Source organism: Syngnathus scovelli, unplaced genomic scaffold (genome assembly GCF_024217435.2).
Source record: "Syngnathus scovelli strain Florida unplaced genomic scaffold, RoL_Ssco_1.2 HiC_scaffold_43, whole genome shotgun sequence".
NCBI lineage: Eukaryota > Metazoa > Chordata > Actinopteri > Syngnathiformes > Syngnathidae > Syngnathus > Syngnathus scovelli.
Genome location: NW_026061528.1, coordinates 216,205 through 242,113, shown reverse-complemented (window position 1 = coordinate 242,113; position 25,909 = coordinate 216,205). Strand labels below are relative to the sequence as shown.

Genomic DNA, 25,909 nt, shown 5'->3' with positions numbered 1-25,909 from the left:
TTGTCCTCTAGTCTAAACATGTCAGGGGATGTTTTACGACCTTGAGATAAGGAGGACAAGGTAAGGTATTTATTACCTGTTGCATTCCAACATAATCCTACGATAAAGATAACCTGGAAAACCCTAACACTAGTGCTGTGTTGCATTGGTGTGTGCATGAGGAGGCGGAGCTTCGCTACCGCCAGCTGACGCAAGAATATCAAGCGCTGCAACGAGCCTACGCGCTTCTCGCCCAGACCAGCGGAGGGGACTACGACGCCGAGAAGGAAATCAAGGTGGCGCCCCTTCCCGCAACCCCCGGCCGGGTCGCAGCCTCCCCGTTCTCACCCAGCCTCGGGTGTTCTCTGGTCTGAAAGGAGGAGGAGGAGCCTCCCTCCTCCTCCTTTCAGACCAGAGAAAAGCTGATGGTAGAAATGGGTCACTATCAAAGCAGAGTAGCAGATCTGGAGTCAGCGCTGACGCAACAAGGACAGGTAAGCTCATCAATGAGCACACCTTTTTCTCAGACAAAATAGCTACATTCTTCAGTCACTCATTCGTCTGGCATTACTGGACCAACCCCCCCCCCCCCCCCCCCCCGAACGTGGCTGGGAAAATGCGGAGAAAAGCAAATGTCATTTTCCAGTCAACCAAAGAATTTGTGGATGAAAATGACACAACATTCCAAAGCTGTCCACGCGTTTGTCTCTTCTAGAATGTCAAGTGGGTGGAGGAGAAGCAGCTGCTGCGTCAGAGCAATCAGCAGTTGGCCGAAAAGGTGACGGAAAGAAAGGCGCTGGGCGGAGTCGCTTGGCGTCACACCCGTCGGGAAGCCCCGCAGATGAGGTCTGACTGTCTTTTCAGGTCAGGCGGATGGAGGCGGAAGAAGCGCGTCTGAAAGAGCACATCCAGGATATCCGAGACCAAAACGAACTGCTTGAGTTCCGCATCCTGGAGCTGGAGGTGGGAAGACTCGCACAAGCGTGTTGAGGCCAGAGATGTGACAGACGGACGGACGGACGGATGCATGCCTCTGCCTTTCAGGAGAGGGAATGGCGCTCCCCCGTCTTGAAGTTTCTGCAAGTCCGTTTCCCAGACAGCCTCAGCCCTTTGCAGATCTACTGCGAGGCCGAGGGCGTGAGCGTACGTAAGGCATCCCTCGCAACCCTAACCTTAACCCGAGGTCCCAGAACACCTTACATTGCTCCTTGCGCCTTTACCCCGGACATCGTCATCAGTGATCTGATGAAGAAGCTGGACATCCTGGGCGATAACGCCGTAAGTGTATGTCGAACTCCTTATGTTCGCACTCCACGAGACTCGGCGGCTCAAATGTGACTTTTGGAAGGCTTTGCGATGAAAGAAGCTTGTTGACGCTGTGCCTTTGGGCTCTTGCAGAATCTCACCAACGAGGAGCAGGTGGTCGTGATTCACGCCAGGACCCTTCTCACCCTAGCCGAGAAGGTAACGGGCACGTCCACGCACGCTCTCGCATTCTGCTTATGTGACAGCAGCCTTTCCTCAGTGGTTAGAATACATCAAAGTGACCAAGTCAGCACTTCAACAGTAGATGTTGGACATTGAAAGTGAGAAGGTAGACAGACACGCGACATCAGCCAAGGGGAACTCCGGCAATGTGCCCCAACAATTCTGACCTTGAGCTGTGCTAGGATATGTTCTGTAAGCAGAAGGGCTACCTGGATGAAGAGTTGGACTTCAGGAAGCGTTCCATGGACCAGGCTCATAAGGTAAGCCGCCCTCAAATCTCCCGCTGGACCACTGATGGACGAGGATTGCGGCCCAGAGGATCCTGGAGCTAGAGGCCATATTGTACGAGGCGCTACCGCAGCGGGACTGGCCCGCCACGGACGGCGAAAAAGCCAGCCACGCTGGCGTGAATGACGTGCTGACGGCGGATCAGAGAGAAGAGCTTAGGAGCGCCGTGGACCAATGGAAGCGAGCCCTGATGTGCGAGTTGAGGGAGCGCGACGCTTGCATCCTCCAAGAGAGAATGGATCTGCTGCACAGCGCGCAACAGGTAAGGGCCCAAAGCCAGCCCGGCACTTACTTGCACGCTTACTGGCTTTTGAAGGCCGCTTTCCATTTCTCCGTCCTAGAGGAACAAAGAGCTGAAAGAATTCATCAGCTCAGAAGAGACAAATCAAACAATTGGAGGAGAAGTTTCTGTTTCTCTTTCTATTCTTCTCCTTGGCCTTCATTCTGTGGCCCTAACACCAGCTGGTGAGTGAGCTCCAGCGGCACCGCACTCGACACTTCCGATACACCGCCAGCCGGTCTCAGACGTTGGCAGACGCTCCGATGCCGACGTATACCCCCCGCCACAGTGACAGAGGCACCGCGTCACACCGGCGCTCATCCAATCAGAAGGCAGGAAAGGCAAATTCACATGCAGGGCACTCTTGAACCAGAAGAGAGCGCCACAAAAAACGGTTGTTGCCCCAAACGCGCACTAAAAAGGGTCAGAATAACAAGAGTCCCACCGGCCAGCCGGGGCCACCCGTCCATCCATTTCTTCAGGGGAGAAAAAAATTGGAGTCACCGGTGAGTACATTTTGCATTTAGCTCTGCTTTTCTGCTTCTGTCTTCAAGTGTGTGGCATCCTGCGACCAAAGATTCAGCCAACCCCAAAGCGGTTGACCTCAACATCCCACCACCATGCCGACCAGAGCAGGTGACGTGATGCTTTGGACATCCTTCCGTCTCAGATGCCCAAAAGTACTCTTTGCCACATCTGCGGCAATACGGTGTCTTTTCAAAGGTGCAAATAAATCCAGCGTGGGCGGAACACGCACGTCTTCGTTTTTTCCCGCTTTGTTTGGGGGGGGGGGGGGGGGGGGGTTGTGCGTGTTGGCTTCACTTGAGTTCAATTTGGTATTTTGGTCAAAAGCGCATGTGGTGAAATTCCACAAAGTAGGATGGGCAAACACATTCCAGTAAACTATTAGTGTCAATTGGGCTCTCGAAATGGCAGAGAAAAGATGCACAGCAAAACGGAAATATGTAGATGAACACAGGACGTTTTTATCAGAGTGGGAAAGTTTATATTTTTTGTTGAACTTGATGGCAAACCATTCTGCCTGTTATGTCAGACCTCAGCGCATTTCAAAGATTCAAATCTTCAGCGCCATGCACTTCAGCTCACTCCATGGCTAACATTGATCAGGCGTCGAACCCGCAACATCATGCTTAAGAGGTGGACATGCTAACCAGTGCGCCATTATGTCAACGCATAATAACTAAGTCTACTGATCAAAACAGCGGTTACTATATGACGTCGCTACGTCGTGGTCAAGTGACGCAGACAAGACGTCAATGGACGGACCTTCCTCCGAAATTAGAATCCGTGGGCAGAGTTAACTTGTTTAAAAGGGAGTGGGCAGAAGAAATATTTAATTTATTTAAATCTATTTTGAGTGCACACCATTATGCCAATGCATAACAACTGTAAATCTACTAAATGGAATGTCTGCTGTACGCGCACTTGCTCCTTTTTTTTCTGCTCCTCTTACTTATTTATTTATTGTTGTGTTATTTATTCATTATTTATTCAGCACGCTTTTGTTATACTTGTTTACTTGTTTGTCTGTTGTGAGCCATGTCTTGTCACCGTGGGATAGGGGGGAACGAAATTTCGGTTTCTTTATGTGTCTTTGGCATGTGGAGAAATTGACAATAAAGCTGACTTTGACTTTGACTTTGAAAACAAAACAGCGGTTGCTATATGACATCTGCCACGTTGCGGTCACGTGACAGACGTGACGTCGATGGGCGAAACTTCCGCCGGAATTCAAATCCGCGGGGAGAGTTAACTTGTTTAAAAGGGAGTGGGCAGAAGAATTATTTAATTTATTCAAATCCATTTGGAGTGTGCGCCATTATGTCAATGCATAACAACTGTAAGTCTACTAAACAAAACAGCGGTTGCTATATGACGTCTGCCACGTCGTGGTCACGTGACGCGGACGTGACGTCGACGCCTACTTTACATCCCACCGATCACAGGACCCCTCGGCTGCATAACCGCGCCCCCTTCCCAACCAATCGGATTTGCTATACGCGAAAACGACGCCAATGGGCGGGCTCTTCCGCCAGAATTTAAATCCGTGGGCGTGGCTTGCAACAGGAAGTAGGAAAATGGCGATGTTGACAAAGACACAGCGGATGGTAACATACGACTAACGAGAGAAATATTTTTATTTTCTGCTTGCAACTGGACCGTCCAGAGTGTACACGGTAAGTACAACTCATCGTTTTTAAAAAGAAGTACTTTTGTTGCCCTGAAAAGCGAGTGAGTGTGGCGTTTGGGGGGAACGTCGAATTTCGACGATTATTTCGACTGGTCAACGGTTGTAAATGATTGCGTTGATTAAAAACTTTATTTAACTCTACTCTTAACTTTGCCGTTTCAGATATGCGGGTATTACACCGCGGAAATGACGTCAATAGGCTGAACTGTCACCAAAATTCAAATCTGTGGGCGCAATGGCCTTGAGCGAGACAACGGATACAAACACGACGACTATCAACAGAAATATCTTTATTTTCTGCTTGCAAGTGGACCGTCTAGAGCACATATGTCAGAGTCAAGGCCCGCGGGCCACATCCGGCCCGCGAGAAGGTTTTGTACGGCCCCTGGGATGATCTTGATTTATTATTAGAACCGGCCCGCAGACCGCAGCAAGCCGGCAGCCCGCAGATCTTTCACACGCACCAATACTACATTTCCCACAATGCAACGGTGAAGCACCGAGCAGTAGGCTGCTTGATTTCAGTGTTTATTAGCAAAGCAGTCGTCAGCATAACTGTAAAATTAACCCTCAGATACCCATCATAAATGGCAAAAAGGAAGGTGGACACTGAGAACCGGGGGTTTCAAACAAGGTGGGAGTCGGAGTATATGTTCGCGGAGGTAGCTGGAAAATCTGTGTGTCTTCTGTGTGGAGAAAGTGTGGCGGTACTGAAAGAGTATTATCTGAGACATTATGAAACGAAACACGCGGACAAAAACAAGAATATAGACATGGAACAAAGGCTACAGAAGGCCGAGGAATTAAAACGAGGCCTCAAATCTCGACAGGCTCTGTTCTAAAAAGCCAAAACACAAGGCTAGGCTGCTGTCAAGGCCAGTTTTATTTTGGCAGAAGAGATCGCTAAATTAGCCCGGCCATTTAAGGAGGGGGATTTCATCAAAAACTGTCTGATTAAAGTTTGTGTTTTTACTCAGTTCAAGTTTAAAAGTTAAAGTTTAATATTTTTTTCACTGCATGTTACTTATCCTTGAGGAAAGTGTTGTTTTTGATTAACAGATTTCTGCACTTTATTTTATTGTATTTCAATCCAATTATATTTTTAAAATATTTCAGTTGAGTGGATAATAGAACATTGCTATTGTTTTTTTCTTTGAAGTAAATTACCTCACTTTTGCTAAAATAGAAAATATAGGTTACTGGTGGTGCCTTGAATAATACAGGTTTCTTTCATTTAATGTTCATGTTATGGGGATTTTTATATAAAGGAAATTTGTCTTTTCTGTCTGTTGAAAATTAAAGATTATTGACAAAGCCATAAGAAAATATTGCTTTATTTATCTGATCATATTGGAATATATTTGTTAGGTTTTCAGTAGGTTCAATTAGGTTCACTAGACTACATGCGTCATTTAAAAAAAAAATCAATGAACATTCGATCAGTCCGGCCCTCGGCTTGTAGCTAAATTTTTTATTGGGCCCTCCATCCATTTGACTTTGACACCCCTGGTCTAGAGCGTACACGGTAAGTACAACTCATTGTGTTTAAAAATATTTACGTTTGTGTAGTTTGCGTTGCGTTACATCTGTGAATGTTGGTTGAGGCCACGGTGTTTGTTGGCTGTAAGTTTTCCACTGCAAGAAGAGGCTCGTATCATTGACCAGGAGCGAGCTACAAGTATCATTGACCAGGAGCGAGCTACAATGGTGAGTAGCCATAACATTCATGTTAAACACTTCCTATTTCATGTCTAACAGTACTTGATTTAACAAATAACCATAAATAAATACAGTGTGGGCACTGAAGTTAACATATGTGATTATACTGCCTAATCCGTCACCGAGTATATTGTTGCAAAGTAATATAAGATCCAAAGTTGTAATTCAGAATAGTTTTCAAAAGAAGGCCATTAGAATTATATACAAGTCTGATTACCCTGAACATAATAACAAGCTATTAATTAAATCACAAATTCTTCAACTCAAAGATTTGGTAGATTATCAGACAAATAATGTCTAACAGTAATTGATTTAACACATCACGATAAGTAGATTGAGTGTGGGCACTCTCAAGTTAACATATGTGATTATACTGCCTAATCTGTTACAGAGTATGTTGTTGCCAAGTAATGTAGAATAGATCCAAAGTAGTAATCCAGAATAGTTTTGAAAAGGCCATTAGAATAATAAACAAATCTGATTACCTTGAACATAGTAACAAGCTAAGTGTTTAATATGTCCTATGAAGTCAAAATTGGGCACCATCATGTGGTGAAATTTGGAATTGCATCACATCCAATTTTGCCTGGGAACAAACAGATTAAATAAATCTTAGTTTTGAATAAGCCACTCCTTCTCAAACAAGTAAACTCTGCCCATTTTGCGCAGTAGATGTTCTGTTAATATCTAGTATTTATACAAAGTCATAATTTAAATTGCTTTCAACCTTCATTCATCGGTTCAACCAACATTACTCGCTCTTATTACCAATTTGTATCGATTTAACTAAGCGTTTAATACTTCCTATCAGGTCTCAAGTCAAGATTTGGCAAAATACAATTTCAGCAAATCCAATTTTGCCAGGGAACAAAAATAGATTAAATAAACTAAATAAGTCTTCTTCCCATTAAATACATCAGAAAAGTTTGTCTTGTAACCAGTCCTCTTCAAACAAGTAAAGTCTGCCCATTTTGTGCCGTAGATTTTGTGTCTATGCCTAGTATTTATACAAAATCATAATTTAAACGACTTCTTTCCTTCATTCACTTTGGAAATTTGGAATTGCAGCAAATCGAATTTTGCCAGGGAACAAAAATAGATCAATTAAACTAAATAAGTCTTCTTCCCATTGAATAAATTAAAGAAGTCTGTCTTGTAACCAGTCATTTTCAAACAAGTAAAGTCTGCCCATTTTGTGCCGTAGATTTTGTGTTTATGCCTAGTATTTATACAAAATCATAATTTAAAGGATTTCATTCCTTCATTCACTTTGGAAATTTGGAATTGCAGCGCATCAAATTTTGCCTGGGAAGAAAAGTAGATTAAATAAATTTAATAAGTCTTACTACTTCCCATTAAATAAATTAAATATGTCTTACTTGTTCCCACTCCTTTTCAAAAAAGTAGTTTAAAACGAGGGCCCTTCACTCAACCTTTAACCCTATTTATTCACCTTCTAGGCTAAGTGTTAAAGGCTAAATGTTAAAGGCTAAGTGTTAGAGGCTAAGTGCCAGAGGCTAGGCGCCAGAGGCGAGTTTTTGTGGGCTGAAGTTTTAGTAGGGTTAGTGTGAATACAATCCAAAAGAATACAACAGAATACAATACAATACAATATAATACATAGATTAAATTCAATAGCTCTTACTACTTCCCATTAAATAAATTAAATACGTCTTACTTGTTCCCAATCCTTTTCAAAAAAGTTGTTTAAAACAAGGGCCCTTCACTCAACCTTTAACCTCAACCCCGCACGTCACATTGTGTTGTATCTGTGAATGTTGGTTGTGGCCAAATGATAGTTTTGTTTCATTCGTTTAGGTTCCACGGTGTTTGTTGGCTATATGTTTTCCACTGTCAGAAGGATGAAAATACAAAGTACAACGCTTGGACGTGGGCAAAGACGTTACCGGTGAGTCCTTCCTGTTAAGGATCGGACAGTACAGCCAAGTGCGGGACGACGGACTTTATTGGAAGGGGATGAGGGGAACAGCCGGCGCTGGAGCGGCGATCGGGCTGGAGAGGACAAACGGTTCTGCGGGGGTTTCGAATAGTCAAGCGAGTCAAGTTTCTCCGGGACTGATGAGCGAAGCAGCATCAAGGGACAGACTGGCACTCGGTTCTGCGCTTGCGGCGCTGATATAGCGCTGTCCATGAATCCGTGGCAGGTGACGGTGATTCCACTGACAGGGGGGGCGTGGTCCCGTCGCAGGTGGCACCAACACGTGACAGAACCCCCCCCACAAGGGACGGCTCCCGACGTCCCCAGGAACCGAAAACAACAAAACAACAACAACAACAAAAAAAAGGAAGGCAATACCCCGGGCGGCCAGGTGGAGGGGTCAGCACACCGCTGAAACGTCCGACACCTCGCCAGACGCAGGCTCGACGGGCGCGGGGGCAGAAGAACCCGGTACCGGTGGGCAAGACCTCCCCGGACCCTCACCCCTGGTCCCCTCGTCCCTCCTCGGGCGCCCGCGCCGAGGACCCGGTTGGTCCGGATGACAGCGATGGAACTCCGTGATGAGCGAACGGTCGAGTATCCAGCGGCTCGGAACCCAGGAGCGGTGCGCGTCGTCATAACCCTCCCAGTCCACGAGATATTGTAGGCCCCGACCACGCCGCCGCGATCGGAGCAGGGAGCGGACAGCGTAAGCCGGGCCCCCATCGACGAGCTGGGGCGGCGGAACGGGCGCCGGCGCCAACGCGCTCTCATGGATGGGCCGCACACGGGACACGTGGAACGTGGGATGAACCTTCATGGAGTCTGGAAGGAGCAGACGGACTGTGGCCGGGCCAATCACCTTCTGGATAGGGAACGGTCCAACAAAGCGGGGCGCCAGTTTGCGGGATCCCGCTCGCAGCGGCAAATCCCGCGTCGAGAGCCACACACGCTGCCCCACTCTGTACTCCGGAGCCGGCGTCCGGTGCTTGTTCGCCTGGCGGGCGTAGCCTGAAACAGAGCGGAGAAGAGTGACCCGGCCCCTCGCCCAGGCACGATGACAACGGCGGACACAAGCCTGGGCCGACGGGCACGCCGCACCACGCTCCTGGTGGGCGAACAAGGGTGGCTGGTACCCGAAGACGCAGTGGAAAGGCGAAAGTCCCGTGGCCGAGGTGGGAAGGGAATTGTGAGCATACTCTACCCAGGAAAGCTGTTGAACCCACCCGCGCTGGTCCCCGGCGGCCATGCATCGGAGAGCCCTGCCCAGTTCCTGGTTCAGGCGCTCCGCTTGACCGTTGGACTGAGGGTGAAACCCCGAGGAGAGGCTGGCCGTGGCGCCGAGGAGTCGGCAGAACTCCATCCAGAAGGTGGACGCGAATTGAGGTCCTCGGTCTGACACGATGTCTTGTGGAAGACCGTGGTGACGAAACACCTCCCGCACCATGATGGACGCCGTCTGCTTCGCAGATGGGAGCTTAGGCAGAGGGATGAAATGTGTCATCTTGCTAAAACGGTCTACCACCGTGAGGACCACCGTGTTTCCCTCTGAGGGGGGGAGGCCTGTGACAAAGTCAATTGACAGGTGAGACCAGGGACGCTGGCGAACCGGCAAGGGTTGAAGCAGCCCGGCCGGAGGATGAGTAGACGTCTTGTAGCGGTTACAGATTGAGCAGGCTCTGACGTAATCGCTGGTGTCCACTTGCCAGGTGGGCCACCAGAAACGCTGAGCCACCACGTACCTCGTGCGTGCAGCGCCGGGATGACAGGCCAGGCGTGAGTCGTGCGCCCATTGCAGCACGGCCGATCGCAGGCCTTCAGGGACGAACAGGCGACCCTCCGGGCAGTTGCTGGGGCCGGGTTGATCGCGTGATGCGGTTTCCACTTGGCGTTCGATCTCCCATGTGAGAGCCGCCACCCGAACCGAGCTCGGGAGGATAGTGGGAGGCGGACCCTGTCCCTCCTCCCCACCAGGAAACAAACGCGACAGGGCGTCCGCCTTCGCGTTACGGGAACCCGGTCTGTAGGAAAGAGAGAACTCAAACCGGTCAAAGAACAGAGCCCACCGTGCTTGTCTCGCGTTCAGTCTCTTGGCCGATCTCAGATACTCCAAGTTGCGGTGGTCGGTCCAGACAATGAACGGAGTGGTGGCGCCCTCCAGCCAATGTCGCCACTCCTCCAAAGCCAACTTGACGGCGAGGAGCTCACGATTACCGATGTCATACTTCCTTTCTGAGGCTGACAAACGGCGAGAAAAGAAGGCACACGGATGGAGACGATCGTCTTGGCGGCTACGTTGAGACAACACCGCCCCGACACCCACGTCCGAGGCGTCCACTTCGACCACGAACTGTCTGTCGGGATCGGGAACTCTGAGGATGGGAGCGGATGTGAACCTCCTCTTAAGCTCCTGAAATGCCTGTTCCGCCCGTTCTGTCCATTTGTATGGGGAGGCGGGGCTGGTAAGGGCGGTGAGTGGCGCGGCCACCGTGCTGTATCCACGGATAAAACGTCGCTAAAAGTTCGCGAAACCTAAGAATTCTTGCAGCCGCTTGCGTGTCTCGGGAACAGGCCATGACGTGACCGCCTCCACCTTCCCAGGGTCCATTTTGATGGATCCCTCACGCACCACGTAGCCGAGGAATTTGACAGAGGAGGCGTGGAACTCGCACTTCTCTGCCTTCACGTAGAGCGAATTCTCTAGGAGGCGTCGCAGCACCGCCCAAACATGCTTGATGTGCTCAGGAAGCGAGCGGGAGAAGATGAGGATGTCGTCCAAATAAACGAACACAAATTTGTCCAGCATGTCTCGTAACACGTCGTTTATCAGGGACTGGAAAACTGCTGGGGCGTTGGTGAGCCCAAACGGAACCACCAAGTACTCGTAGTGTCCGCTCGGGGTGTTGAAAGCCGTCTTCCACTCGTCTCCCTCCCGGATGCGGATCAGGTGGTAGGCGTTGCGAAGATCCAGCTTTGTGAAGATGGTGGCACCCTGAAGGCTCTCAAAGGCGGAAGAAAGAAGAGGCAGAGGGTATCGGTTCTTTACGGTGATCTCGTTTATTCCCCGGTAGTCGATACACGGGCGGAGCGTGCCCTCCTTCTTCTTCACGAAGAAAAACCCCGCTCCCGCAGGTGAAGAGGACGGCCGTATGATACCGGCTGCCAGGGACTCCCGGATGTATTCCTCCATAGCCCGGCGCTCAGGAGCGGACAGGGAGTAGACGCGTCCCTTGGGAGGGAAGGTGCCGGGCAACAGGTCGATGGCGCAATCGTAGGACCGGTGTGGAGGAAGAGAAGCGGCCCTGGCTTTACTAAAAACCTCCTTGAGTTCGTGATAAACTGCTGGGACATTGGAGATGTCGGGACTGTACCTGGGCAGGGCTCTGCCGAGTGGGCTGGTGGCCGCCTTCAGGCACACTCGATGGCAGCATTCGCTCCACTGCCGTACCACCCCCACCTCCCAGTCCAGCACCGGGTTGTGCTGCCGCAACCAAGGGTGCCCCAGGATGAGCTGCTGTCCTAGGAGGGAAAGAAGAAAAAACTGGATGGTCTCGTGGTGATTGCCGGAGAGCATTACCTTAACCGGTTCCGTCACGAAAGCCACCTCGCCAATCAGACGGCCATCAATGGCACGCGCGGGAATGGACGGGCTCAGCGGGAGGAAGCCGACACCCCACTGACGCGCCAGGCTAATGTCCATGATGTTCCCCTCCGCGCCGGAATCCACCAAGGCCGCCACGTTCTGGTCGCCCGCCGCAAGCTGGACACGTGCCTGTAGCATGAGTGTGCTGGGACTGGGAGAGCCGGTGCTGGTCGAGCTCACGCGGATCCCCCGACGCCGCGTGAGCTCCGGCCTTTTAACGGGCACCCCGCCACCCGATGGCCCCCCTCCCCACAGTAAAAACACAAGCCCAGCGAGAGGCGTCGACGGTGCTCCTCCGAGGGAACCCGAGCCCCTCCCAGATCCATGGGCTCGGCGGGTGGTGTGGTTGACGGGTCCCCAGCAGACGGAGGAATGTGGCCACGCGGATTCCGCGGGAACCTCCTCTCCCGATCGCGCCGCCGCGTCCGGATCCGCAGGTCTACTCGGGCCGCCAAGTCCATCGCGCCCTTCAGGGTTCGCAGGCGATCGTAAGACACCAGTTCGTCTTTCATATACTCGGCGAGGCCGTTTAGGAATGTGCTAACGAGCGCTGGCGCGTTCCATCCGCTGCTGCCGGCCAACGTCTGGAACTTAAGGGCGTACTCCGCGACCGATCGGCTACCTTGACGCAGCGTCGCCAGTTCCTCGGCGGCGTCTTCGGCGGCGGATCCCAGGTCGAACAGGCAGAGCAATTCCTCTGCGAAGGCGTCGAAGGAATCGCATGCCGGGGCCATCCTTTCATACTCTGCCAAACCCCATAGCCGCGCCTCGCCCGTGAGGTGGGTTAGAACGAACCCGACCTTGGCTGATTCTGACGCAAATGTGACGGGCTGGAGGCTGAACATTATGCGACAGTTGGTCACAAACGCCCTCACGTGCTTGGGATCGCCGTTGAACTTCTCGATGTTGCCGAGGCGGGGCTCCGGGACGTCCACGAGCCTCCTGGCCTCGGCAGACGGGCGGTGCTGTGACAGCCGGGGACGCAGCCACCGACAGTCTCTGGAGGGCTTGGGCCATCTCCTGCTGCTGCAGCTGTTGTTGCTGACCAACCTCGATCAGGTTCCGGATGTCGGCGGACAGGCTGCTGATGGCGGTCTCGGCTCGCTCCAGTCGGCTCAATGCCTTCTCGTCGTTCGCTGACTGCATAGCGTTGGCCAGTCTGTACTGTTAAGGATCGGACAGTACAGCCAAGTGCGTGACGACGGACTTTATTGGAAGGGGATGATGGGAACAGCCGGCGCTGGAGCGGCGATCGGGCTGGAGAGGACAAACGGTTCTGCGGGGGTTTCGAATAGTCAAGCGAGTCAAGTTTCTCCGGGACTGATGAGCGAAGCAGCATCAAGGGACAGACTGGCACTCGGTTCTGCGCTTGCGGCGCTGATATAGCGCTGTCCATGAACCCGTGGCAGGTGACGGTGATTCCACTGACAGGGGGGGGGGGCGTGGTCCCGTCGCAGGTGGCACCAGCACGTGACACTTCCTTCCTATTTATTTACCTTCTAGGTGCTAGAGGCTAAGTGTTAGAGGCTAAGTGTTAGAGGCTAAGTGTTAAAGGCAACACAATCCGAACAACACAACACAATACGAACAACTCAACACAATACGAACAACACAATATGAACAACACAACACAATACGAACAACACAACACAATACGAACAACAGAACACAATACGAACAACACAACACAATACGAACAACACAAGACATTACTAACAACACAACACAATACGGACAACACAACGATACTGCACTGAACAACACGATACCGCACTGAACAACATGATACCGCACTGAACAACACCATCCCGCACTGAACAACACCATGCCGCACTGAACAACACCATGCCGCACTGAATTACACCATGCCGCACTGAACTACACCATGCCGCACTTAACAACACCATGCCACACTTAACAACACCATGCTGCACTGAACAACACCATGCCGCACTGAACAGCACCATGCCGCACTGAACAACACCATGCCGCACTGAACAACACCATGCCGCACTGAACTACACCATGCCGCACTGAACAACACCATGCTGCACTTAACAACACCATGCCGCACTGAACAACACCATGCCGCACTGAACAACACCATGCCGCACTGAACAACACCATGCCACACTGAACTACACCATGCCGTACTGAACAACACGACGCCGCACTGAACAACACGACGCCGCACAAACAGTTTTAGATAATATTATGTCGCAGTCATGTGACGCGGACATGACGTCAATAGGCGGAACTCACGGCAAAAATTTAATCCGTGGGCGTGACTTGCAACAGGAAGTAGGAAAGCGGCAATGCTGGCAAACAAGACACAGCGGTTAGTAACACGACGCCTAACAAGACAAATATTTTTGTTTTCAGCCTGCAACTTGACCGTCTAGAGCGTACAGGTAATTACAACTCATTGTTTTGAAAAGTATGTTTTTTTTGTGTAGCCCTGAAAAGCGAGGGAGTGTGGCGTTTGGGAGGAACGTCGAACTCGGCGTCTGCTTCCAGCCACAGACGCCAAATTTCGACGATTATTTCGACTGGTCAACGGTTGTAAATGATTGCGTTGATTAAAAACTTTAACTCTACTCTTAACTTTGCCGTTTCAGATATGCGGGTATTACACCGCGGGAATGACGTCAATAGGCTGAACTCTCGCCAAAATTCAAATCTGTGGGCGCAATGGCCTTGAGCGTGACAACAGATACAAACACGACGATTATCAACAGAAATATTTTTATTTTCTGCTTGCAAGTGGACCGTCTAGAGCGTACACGGTAAGTACAACTCATTGTGTTTAAAAATATTTACGTTTGTGAATGTTGGTTGAGGCTAAATGTTAATGTTTAATTTCATTCCTTTAGGTTCCATGGTGTTTGTTGGCTGTATGTTTTCCACTGCAAGAAGAGGCTCGTATCATTGACCAGCAGGAGCTACAATGGTGAGTACCCCTTTCGTCGTCCATTTATGTGAAACACTTCCTATTTCACGTCTAACAGTACTCGATTTAACAAATAACCATAAATAAATACAGTGTGGGCAGTCAAGTTAACATATGTGATTATCCTGCCTAATATGTTTATCACAAATATGTCACTAATCACTAAAATGTTTGTTTATCACAACACCTTTGGACCTTCAGCAATCGATTATTTCCCTTCATCTACATAGAGACAGAACGATGGTGTCATAAACATCTCATTCATTTCACCAAATAACTTCACGCAGGTGGATAACGGCCGTCTCGGTCACGCTATGTTGCGTGATGCAGTTTTGAAGAACTAAATGCATTTATTCAATGAATAAGTCAAGCTAGATCTATGTTTATGATGTTGTAAGTTACGGTACCGATTGAAGTTGAGTCCGAAGCCAGTGGAAAACAGCACTGCGTTTGTGCTCTCCAGGTACAAATGTTGTGATCTCTGACTGACGACCGGGCGAGACTCGAGTAAGAGATGTCCAAACGAGCTCCGGCAGGGCGGGCCGAGGCGGAGTGAACGGGCGCCCTTCAGGCCGCCAATGACGAGCTGAGAGCCAAACTTATGGACGTCCAGTTAGAACTTCAGCAGGAGAAGAACAAGGTGAAAACCTCAACAGACAGACACTGCCTGCCTCCAGTGGCAGAGTTTACTTGTTTGAGAAGGAGTGGCTTATTCAAAACTAAGATTTATTTAATCTGTGTGTTCCCAGGCAAAATTGGATGTGATGCAATTCCAAATTTCACCACATGATGGTGCCCAATTTTGACTTCATAGGACATATTAAACACTTAGCTTGTCATTATGTTCAAGGTAATCACATTTGTTTATTATTCTAATGGCCTTTTCAAAACTATTCTGGATTACTACTTTGGATCTATTCTACATTACTCGGCAACAACATACTCTGTAACAGATTAGGCAGTATAATCACATATGTTAACTTGAGAGTGCCCACACTCAATCTACTTATCGTGATGTGTTAAATCAATTACTGTTAGACATTATTTGTCTGATAATCTACCAAATCTTTGAATTGAAGAATTTGTGATTTAATTAATAGCTTGCTATTATGTTCAGGGTAATCAGACTTGTATATAATTCTAATGGCCTTCTTTTGAAAACTATTCTGAATTACAACTTTGGATCTTATATTACTTTGCAACAATATACTCGGTGACAGATTAGGCAGTATAATCACATATGTTAACTTCAGTGCCCACACTGTATTTATTTATGGTTATTTGTTAAATCAAGTACTGTTAGACATGAAATAGAAAGTGTTTAAGATAAATGTTATGGTTACTCACAATTGTAGATCGCTCCTGGTCAATGATACGAGCCTCTTCTTGCAGTGGAAAACTTGCAGCCAACAAACACCGTGGAACCTAAAGGAATGAAATTAAACATTAACACTTCGCCTCGACCAATATTCACACGTACAACGCAACGCGGCTACACTTCTGCTAGGGTTAGCGCCTCAGCTACACGTTGCTATTACCGTGAACGCTAGCTACATCGACAACTTTAGTCAAACTACACAAACGTAAATCTCCTTAAACACAATGAGTGTTACTTACCGTGTACGCTCTAGACGGTCCAGTTGCAAGCAGAAAATAAAGATATTTCTGTTGATAATCGCCGTTGCTCAGTGGCTCACGGCCATCGCGCCAACAGATTTGAATTTTGGCGGAAGTTCCGCCAATTACGTCATATCCGCGGCACATGACTGCGACGTAATACCCGCTTATCTGAAACGGCAGTTAAAAGTAGAGTTACATCAAGTTTTCTTGGAACCTAAACGAATGAAAGAAAACTATCATTTGGCCACAACCAACATTCACAGATACAACACAATGTGACGTGCGGGGTTGAGGTTAAAGGTTGAGTGAAGGGCCCTCGTTTTAAACTACTTTTTTGAAATGGAGTGGGAACAAGTAAGACGTATTTAATTTATTTAATGGGAAGTAGTAAGACTTATTAAATTTATTTAATCTACTTTTCTTCCCAGGCAAAATTTGATGTGCTGCAATTCCAAATTTCCAAAGTGAATGAAGGAATGAAGTCCTTTAAATTATGATTTTGTATAAATACTAGGCATAAACACAAAATCTACGGCACAAAATGGGCAGACTTTACTTGTTTGAAAAGGACTGGTTACAAGACATACTTTTATAATTTATTTAATGGGAAGAAGACTTATTTAGTTTAATTGATCTATTTTTGTTCCCTGGCAAAATTCGATTTGCTGCAATTCCAAATTTCCAAAGTGAATGAAGGAAAGAAGTCGTTTAAATTATGATTTTGTATAAATACTAGGCATAGACACAAAATCTACGGCACAAAATGGGCAGACTTTACTTGTTTGAAGAGGACTGGTTACAAGACAAACTTTTCTGATGTATTTAATGGGAAGAAGACTTATTTAGTTTATTTAATCTATTTTTGTTCCCTGGCAAAATTGGATTTGCTGAAATTGTATTTTGCCAAATCTTGACTTGAGACCTGATAGGAAGTATTAAACGCTTAGTTAAATCAATACACATTGGTAATAAGAGCGAGTAATGTTGGTTGAACCGATGAATGAAGGTTGAAAGCAATTTAAATTATGACTTTGTATAAATACTAGATATTAACAGAACATCTACTGCGCAAAATGGGCAGAGTTTACTTGTTTGAGAAGGAGTGGCTTATTCAAAACTAAGATTTATTTAATCTGTTTGTTCCCAGGCAAAATTGGATGTGATGCAATTCCAAATTTCACCACATGATGGTGCCCAATTTTGACTTCATAGGACATATTAAACACTTAGCTTGTTACTATGTTCAAGGTAATCAGATTTGTTTATTATTCTAATGGCCTTTTCAAAACTATTCTGGATTACTACTTTGGATCTATTCTACATTACTTGGCAACAACATACTCTGTAACAGATTAGGCAGTATAATCACATATGTTAACTTGAGAGTGCCCACACTCAATCTACTTATCGTGATGTGTTAAATCAATTACTGTTAGACATTATTTGTCTGATAATCTACCAAATCTTTGAATTGAAGAATTTGTGATTTAATTAATAGCTTGTTATTATATTCAGGGTAATCAGACTTGTATATAATTCTAATGGCCTTCTTTTGAAAACTATTCTGAATTACAACTTTGGATCTTATATTACTTTGCAACAATATACTCGGTGACGGATTAGGCAGTATAATCACATATGTTAACTTCAGTGCCCACACTGTATTTATTTATGGTTATTTGTTAAATCAAGTACTGTTAGACATGAAATAGGAAGTGTTTAACATAAATGTTATGGCTACTCACCATTGTAGCTCGCTCCTGGTCAATGATACTTGTAGCTCGCTCCTGGTCAATGATACGAGCTGTTAGAGATTTGCTCACTCCAACTTATTTTGCAAGAACCAAACAGGAGACAAGCAAGTTCTTTTAGACACCTGCAGGTGGAGAGTCCATTCGTCGCTGTCTGAACAGCGATTATCGAATGAAGTCTAAAAGTCTCCTCCCTGCAAGGGCATATTTATTAGGAGGAACAGAGTGGGGGTGGGAGTGGACAGGTTTGGTGAACCCCCGGCCTCTGATAAGATCAGAGCAGGGGGTGTTTTACACTATTGTGGGAAACAGAACAACTTTGATTGCTTCCCCTGCAGCTGGTCAATCAAGCAGAGGAAGCAACCACTTCATCTTACTCTGCATTGTGAGGGCCAGACGTGATTGATTTAATCATTACATTTGTGAGGGCAAGACAAGATTGATTTAATCATTACAGTCTACATTCCAACATAATCATAGGATCAAACTAACCTGAAAACCCTAACATCTCCCTCCTGATTTATCATATGATTATGCCACCCCAAACAACAACGATAAGCAAGAAAAAAACATATATACGTATAATGAAGAAAGTAGAATGGTAAAAATAAAAACAACAAACAATGATAGCAACACTTTCCAGTGAAGATGAGGCATTACCTCAACACCCCAGATCAAACTTATTGTGTAAGCGAAAAACCTGCTGGCCAGATGTTATTAGCAGGAAAATTCTTACACGGCCCCTGTGCCACAGGCGACCAGAATGCTATCAATAAAAACAAAAAGAAAAACACAGAAACAGTATATCTGAGGGAAGAGCGCAAGGACAACTTTGTCTCCGACGGACCATACTTTATGGTCATCTGGAACGTTCGCACCCCAGACAGGGTCATGAGGGTCAAAGGTTGCAACTGCTCTGCGTCGAGTCCAGAAGAGTTGTGTGCTCCTGTCAGCTGATGATGTCATATCCTGTAGGTGTGGTCTGTCACCCACACTGGTGCACACACTCCTGTCCAGTTGGCGGGCAGCATCGGATAAACCACCTTGGATGTAACATGTGTAATTCACTCCAGCTGGTCTCTCTGTGTAGGCCACTTGTGGTATTGTTCGTCCTTTAACAGTCACATTGAGATTTGCCCAGAAGTGTTCATCATAGGCACCGTGTTTCGCTTCAGTGACATTCATTGCTCTGGCCTCCAAGCGAACTTGCGTGGAGGAAGGGGGGAGTTTCGAACACGCATAGCACGCCTCCTGTGTGTGAGCTCTCACAGTGAACCTGAGGGTTGTCCACCTGTGAGGGGGAGAGATCAGGCGGCAGTAAATTTGCATTGGACACATCTTTCAGTTTGAGCGTCCTGATTAGATAATCTGCCCAGGACTGCTCTTCATCTGTTGCTTGCAACTCTCGTAGTCAATTGTAGTGCCCATTTAACTGGCAAATAGGATTTTTTTTTTTTTTTTTTTTTTTTTTGAAACAAGCTCTACAAAAAAAAAAAAAATGTTTGTTTTGTTTTGAAAATGTTTTGAATATGAATCAAATCCATATGTTGTATAAAGCTGACTGACCTGCCCCACTATCCCTCCTCTTGAGCCATGTGACGCGCACCATGGCTCAATATTGCAGCCCATTTGCATAGGTTCTTTGGTAGGGTAGGTCATTTATAGATGCCATTCTCTAATCATGCCCCTGTTTTGACAACTAGCTTAGCAAGTAAATGGATGGCCTCCCCGAATGGGGAGCGACTCAGCTAGCAAATGATTAGACATTTTCACTTTGTTGTAGTTTCTTTAGTTACTTTTCAATCGTTTTCTCATTGTTTATCACAAGAATCTTAGAAATTTGAATACAAATCAAAACGTATGTTTTATTTTACTCAATTGTATGATTTAGAGAATCCATATGTAGTAAAGTTTTGTAGTACTACATATGATTTCATCATCATTTAGTTTGACTTTCTTTCCAAAACGCTTCTTAATTTCTCAGTTCACACATCTTCTACATGTGTTACTGGTTCTCCATTTTTTTTCTAGTTAATTATCAATCCAAAAGCTATGTGTTTCTTTCTAACATTCAACCTGCTCAAAATCACTCTTTCATCAAAGTCGCTCTACTAATTTTCCATAGTAGTCGCCAACGACTTCAACCATTCAACCTTTCATTCAGGCAATCATTCATCAATGCTCATCATATGTATCTCACACAATCTCCAAAAAGGAGTCTTCCTATCACATTGGTCCCAATTCATCCAAGCTCACCACACAACATTCATATATCATTTTCAACTCAGGTTTCCTGGTAGAACAATCCACCAATTCAAAAAAAACTTAACTAAAACAAACAATTGGCAAATTAATCTGAATTTTTTCTTTGTTTTTAAATTTGAAGAACTCAATCTCTCAGATTTAGCTTGCAATTAGAATTTTGCATAATCTTATAACACAACCAATCAATTATTCCTATTAAATGTAGCATTGCAAAATCTTAAATTCACAATTTAGCTTCTTCCAATTCCTGAAAGCATGTTCTGTCTTTTTTTTTTTTTTTCGAATTTCTCATGTGGGCTCGACACTTAACATGCACTAGTGTGGATTAGTTTCTGCTTGCAAACAGATTTCTCTCTTTTTCCTCTCATTTTTATCTTTCAAAATCATTTCTGTTCTGCGGTGCAAATTGGATAGACCACAGTCTAGCAATTTTTTTTATACTAAAACTTTAGCCAATGTTCATCATTTTAACATATACGCACACACATGCACAGCTCTCGCACGCAAAAGGTAGTTCCCAGCACCAATGATTCGTCACAGGCTGGCCATTTCCTGTGGTCGATCATGAGCTGGTCCCTCCCATGCACACGAGGACAGCACATTCTAATTTTATTTATTTATCTTCTAGAAGCAAGTTGCATTTCTTTACCACTTGAACTCTCAACTTCCTTTCTACTCCATACTTTTTCTTCCACTTCGGCATATATTGCATACAATTAAGAAATCTACTTGCCATGAACTTCTCGTTTTAAAGAAGAGTAGAGCAAGAGATTTACCGTTTTTATTTCCCATATTAATTCTAGTAGTTCTAGGTTATACAATTTATTTTCTCAAAAATATTATTATTATTATTACTTATTTATTTATTTAACTATTGCTTTGAGGATCCTCAATGCAGGTTTAAATTGACCTTTCAACAAATTACTAGCCTGTATTATTGCCGTGGATCAATGCTAGAACTGCTTTTTTAGTCAATTTATCCTACCAGTCACACACTCAATCACACTAACTCCAGCGCTTTTTTAGGCCTCATGGCTCGGACAAACCAAAGCCGTATCTCATAGCTCGGACAAACCAAAGCCGTATCTCATAGCTCGGACAAACCAAAGCCGAATCTCATAGCTCGGACAAACCAAAGCCGAATCTCATAGCTCGGACAAACCAAAGCCGAATCTCATAGCTCGGACAAACCAAAGCCGAATCTCATAGCTCGGACAAACCAAAGCCGTATCTTTAGCGCTTTAACTTACTTGTCCCCTGGTTCGTTGCACCGTCGGATCCCGTCAATCCACCTCTGTCAGACGAAGGCAGACCTAAGATGCTGGCCCAGCGAAGAATTCTCTTCCCAGGACTTTCTTTTCCAGGTCCTCCTAATGGACGCTGGCTTGTCGACAATGCAGCACGTCCTCCTTCGCCGGTCAGATGGTGGGTATGAGGATCCCGGGTTTCGGCACCAAAATGTTAGAGATTTGCTCACTCCAACTTATTTTGCAAGAACCAAACAGGAGACAAGCAAGTTCTTTTAGACACCTGCAGGTGGAGAGTCCATTCGTCGCTGTCTGAACAGCGATTATCGAATGAAGTCTAAAAGTCTCCTCCCTGCAAGGGCATATTTATTAGGAGGAACAGAGTGGGGGTGGGAGTGGACAGGTTTGGTGAACCCCCGGCCTCTGATAAGATCAGAGCAGGGGGTGTTTTACACTATTGTGGGAAACAGAACAACTTTGATTGCTTCCCCTGCAGCTGGTCAATCAAGCAGAGGAAGCAACCACTTCATCTTACTCTGCATTGTGAGGGCCAGACGTGATTGATTTAATCATTACATTTGTGAGGGCAAGACAAGATTGATTTAATCATTACAGTCTACATTCCAACATAATCATAGGATCAAACTAACCTGAAAACCCTAACACGAGCCTCTTCTTGCAGTGGAAAACTTACAGCCAACAAACACCGTGGAACCTAAAGGAAGGAAATTAAACATTAACATTTAGCCTCAACCAACATTCACAGATGTAACGCAACGCAAACTACACAAACGTAAATATTTTTAAACACAATGAGTTGTACTTACCGTGTACGCTCTAGACGGTCCACTTGCAAGCAGAAAATAAAGATATTTCTGTTGATAGTCGTCGTGTTTGTATCCGTTGTCTCGCTCAAGGCCATTGCGCCCACAGATTTGAATTTTGGCGACAGTTCAGCCTATTGACGTCATTTCCGCGGTGTAATACCCGCATATCTGAAACGGCAAAGTTAAGAGTAGAGTTAAATAAAGTTTTTAATCAACGCAATCATTTACAACCGTTGACCAGTCGAAATAATCGTCGAAATTCGACGTTCCCCCCAAACGCCACACTCACTCGCTTTTCAGGGCAACAAAAGTACTTCTTTTTAAAAACGATGAGTTGTACTTACCGTGTACGCTCTGGACGGTCCAGTTGCAAGCAGAAAATAAAAATATTTCTCTCGTTAGTCGTAAGTTACCATCCGCTGTGTCTTTGTCAACATCGCCATTTTCCTACTTCCTGTTGCAAGCCACGCCCACGGATTTAAATTCTGGCGGAAGAGCCCGCCCATTGGCGTCGTTTTCGCGTATAGCAAATCCGATTGGTTGGGAAGGGGGCGCGGTTATGCAGCCGAGGGGTCCTGTGATCGGTGGGATGTAAAGTAGGCGTCGACGTCACGTCCGCGTCACGTGACCACGACGTGGCAGACGTCATATAGCAACCGCTGTTTTGTTTAGTAGACTTACAGTTGTTATGCATTGACATAATGGCGCACACTCCAAATGGATTTGAATAAATTAAATAATTCTTCTGCCCACTCCCTTTTAAACAAGTTAACTCTCCCCGCGGATTTGAATTCCGGTGGAAGTTTCGCCCATCGACGTCACGTCTGTCACGTGACCACAACGTGGCAGATGTCATATAGCAACCGCTGTTTTGTTTAGTAGATTTACAGTTGTTATGCATTGGCATAATGGTGTGCACTCAAAATAGATTTAAATAAATTAAATATTTCTTCTGCCCACTCCCTTTTAAACAAGTTAACTCTGCCCACGGATTCTAATTTCGGAGGAAGGTCCGTCCATTGACGTCTTGTCTGCGTCACTTGACCACGACGTAGCGACGTCATATAGTAACCGCTGTTTTGATCAGTAGACTTAGTTATTATGCGTTGACATAATGGCGCACTGGTTAGCATGTCCACCTCTTAAGCATGATGTTGCGGGTTCGACGCCTGATCAATGTTAGCCATGGAGTGAGCTGAAGTGCATGGCGCTGAAGATTTGAATCTTTGAAATGCGCTGAGGTCTGACATAACAGGCAGAATGGTTTGCCATCAAGTTCAACAAAAAATATAAACTTTCCCACTCTGATAAAAACGTCCTGTGTTCATCTACATATTTCCGTTTTGCTGTGCATCTTTTCTCTGCCATTTCGAGAGCCCAATTGACACTAATAGTTTACTGGAATGTGTTTGCCCATCCTACTTTGTGGAATTTCACCACATGCGCTTTTGACCAAAATACCAAATTGAACTCAAGTGAAGCCAACACGCACAACCACACCCCCCCCCACACACACACACACAAATGTTGATATGAACATAAAAGGGCCGCATGAATCCAAGCAAAGAGCCGCATGCGGTTCAGGAATTGCGGCTTGGCCAAACCTGTACTATACAACTTTATTTGTATAACATTTTCACAACAGCTGTCACACAAACAAAGCGGGAAAAAACAAAGACGTGCGTGTTCCGCCCACGCTGGATTTATTTGCACCTTTGAAAAGACACCGTATTGCCACAGATGTGGCAAAGAGTACTTTTGGGCATCTGAGACGGAAGGATGTCCAAAGCATCATGTCACCTGCTCTGGTCGGCATGGTGGTGGGACGTTGAGGTCAACCGCTTTGGGGTTGCTTGAATCTTTGGTCGCAGGATGCCACACACTTGAAGACAGAAGCAGAAAAGCAGAGCTAAATGCAAAATGTACTCACCGGTGACTCCAATTTTTTTCCCCCCTGAAGAAATGGATGGACGGGTGGCCCCGGCTGGCCGGTGGGACTCTTGTTATTCTGACCCTTTTTAGTGCGCATTTGGGGCAACAACCGTTTTTTGTGGCGCTCTCTTCTGGTTCAAGAGTGCCCTGCATGTGAATTTGCCTTTCCTGCCTTCTGATTGGATGAGCGCCGGTGTGACGCGGTGCCTCTGTCACCGTGGCGGGGGGTATACGTCGGCATCGGAGCGTCTGCCAACGTCTGAGACCGGCTGGCAGTTTATCGGAGGTGTCGAGTGCGGTGCCGCTGGAGCCCACTCACCAGCTGGTGTTAGGGCCACAGAATGAAGGCCAAGGAGAAGAATAGAAAGAGAAACAGAAACTTCTCCAATTGTTTGATTTGTCTCTTCCGAGCTTCGATGAATTCTTTCAGCTCTTTGTTCCTCTAGGACGGACAAATGGAAAGTGGCCTTCAAAAGCCAGTAAGCGTGCAAGTAAGTGCCGGGCTGGCTTTGGGCCCTTACCTGTTGCGCGCTGTGCAGCAGATCCATTCTCTCTTGGAGGATGCAAGCGTCGCGCTCCCTCAACTCGCACATCAGGGCTCGCTTCCATTGGTCCACGGCACTCCTAAGCTCTTCTCTCTGATCCGCCGTCAGCACGTCATTCACGGCAGCGTGGCTGGCTTTTTCGCCGTCCGTGGCAGGGCAGTCCCGCTGCGGTAGCGCCTCGTACAACATGGCCTCCAGCTCCAGGATCCTCTGGGCCGCAATCCTCGTCCATCAGTGGTCCGGCGGGAGATTTGAGGGCGACTTACCTTATGAGCCTGGTCCATGGAACGCTTCCTGAAGTCCAACTCTTCATCCAGGTAGCCCTTCTGCTTACAGAACATATCCTAGCACAGCTCAAGGTCAGAATTGTTGGGGCACATTGCCGGAGTTCCCCTTGGCTGATGTCGCGTGTCTGTCTACCTTCTCACTTTCAATGTCCAACATCTACTGTTGAAGTGCTGACTTGGTCACTTTGATGTATTCTAACCACTGAGGAAAGGCTGCTGTCACATAAGCAGAATGCGAGAGCGTGCGTGGACGTGCGCGTTACCTTCTCGGCTAGGGTGAGAAGGGTCCTGGCGTGAATCATGACCACCTGCTCCTCGTTGGTGAGATTCTGCAAGAGCCCAAAGGCACAGCGTCAACTGTTAGGGTTTTCCAGGTTATCTTTATCGTAGGATTATGTTGGAATGTAAACTATAATGATTAAATCAATCTTGTCTTGCCCTCACAATGCAGAGTAAGATGAAGTGGTTGCTTCCTCGGCTTGATTGACCAGCTGCAGGGGAAGCAATCAAAGTTGTTCTGTTTCCCACAACAGTGTAAAACACCCCCTGCTCTGATCTTATCAGAGGCCGGGGGTACACCAAACCTGTCCACTCTCACCCCCACTCTGTTCCTCCTAATAAATATGCCCTTGCAGGAAGGAGACTTTTAGATTTCATTCCTGTAGCGAGTGATCTCTCCACCTGCAGGTGTCTAAAAGAACTTGCTTGTCTCCCGTGTGGTTCTTGCAAAATAAGTTGGAGTGAGCAAATCTCTAACGTTTTGGTGCCGAAACCCGGGATCCCTCATACCCATCATCTGGCTGACGGAGGACGACGCGCTGTACACCGTCGACGGGCCAGGGTCCATTAGCCGGACCTGGTAAAGAAAGACCTGGGAAGGAAATTCTTTGCTGGGCCAGCATCTTAGGTCTGCCTTCGTTTGACAGAGGTGGATTGA

The 25,909-nt window shown here is 46.8% G+C and overlaps 1 protein-coding gene across 1 annotated transcript; it reads left to right on the top strand.

The window, feature by feature from the left end:
* The first annotated feature begins 327 nt into the window (after positions 1–327).
* On the top strand, positions 328–25,909 carry LOC137840029 (janus kinase and microtubule-interacting protein 3-like). The gene is made up of 4 exons (XM_068649829.1): positions 328–473; positions 695–757; positions 844–960; positions 25,901–25,909. The coding sequence occupies exons 1-4, from the start codon at positions 405–407 to the stop codon at positions 25,907–25,909; spliced, it is 258 nt and encodes an 85-aa protein (XP_068505930.1). The 5' UTR covers positions 328–404.

Excerpts from the sequence above, each read along its gene's own strand:
- LOC137840029 (XM_068649829.1), top strand. The coding sequence starts at position 405 with ATGGTAGAAATGGGTCACTATCAAAGCAGAGTAGCAGATCTGGAGTCA. Across the intron at positions 474-694 it reads CGCTGACGCAACAAGGACAG|AATGTCAAGTGGGTGGAGGA; the intron begins GTAAGCTCATCA and ends TGTCTCTTCTAG. Across the intron at positions 758-843 it reads ATCAGCAGTTGGCCGAAAAG|GTCAGGCGGATGGAGGCGGA; the intron begins GTGACGGAAAGA and ends CTGTCTTTTCAG.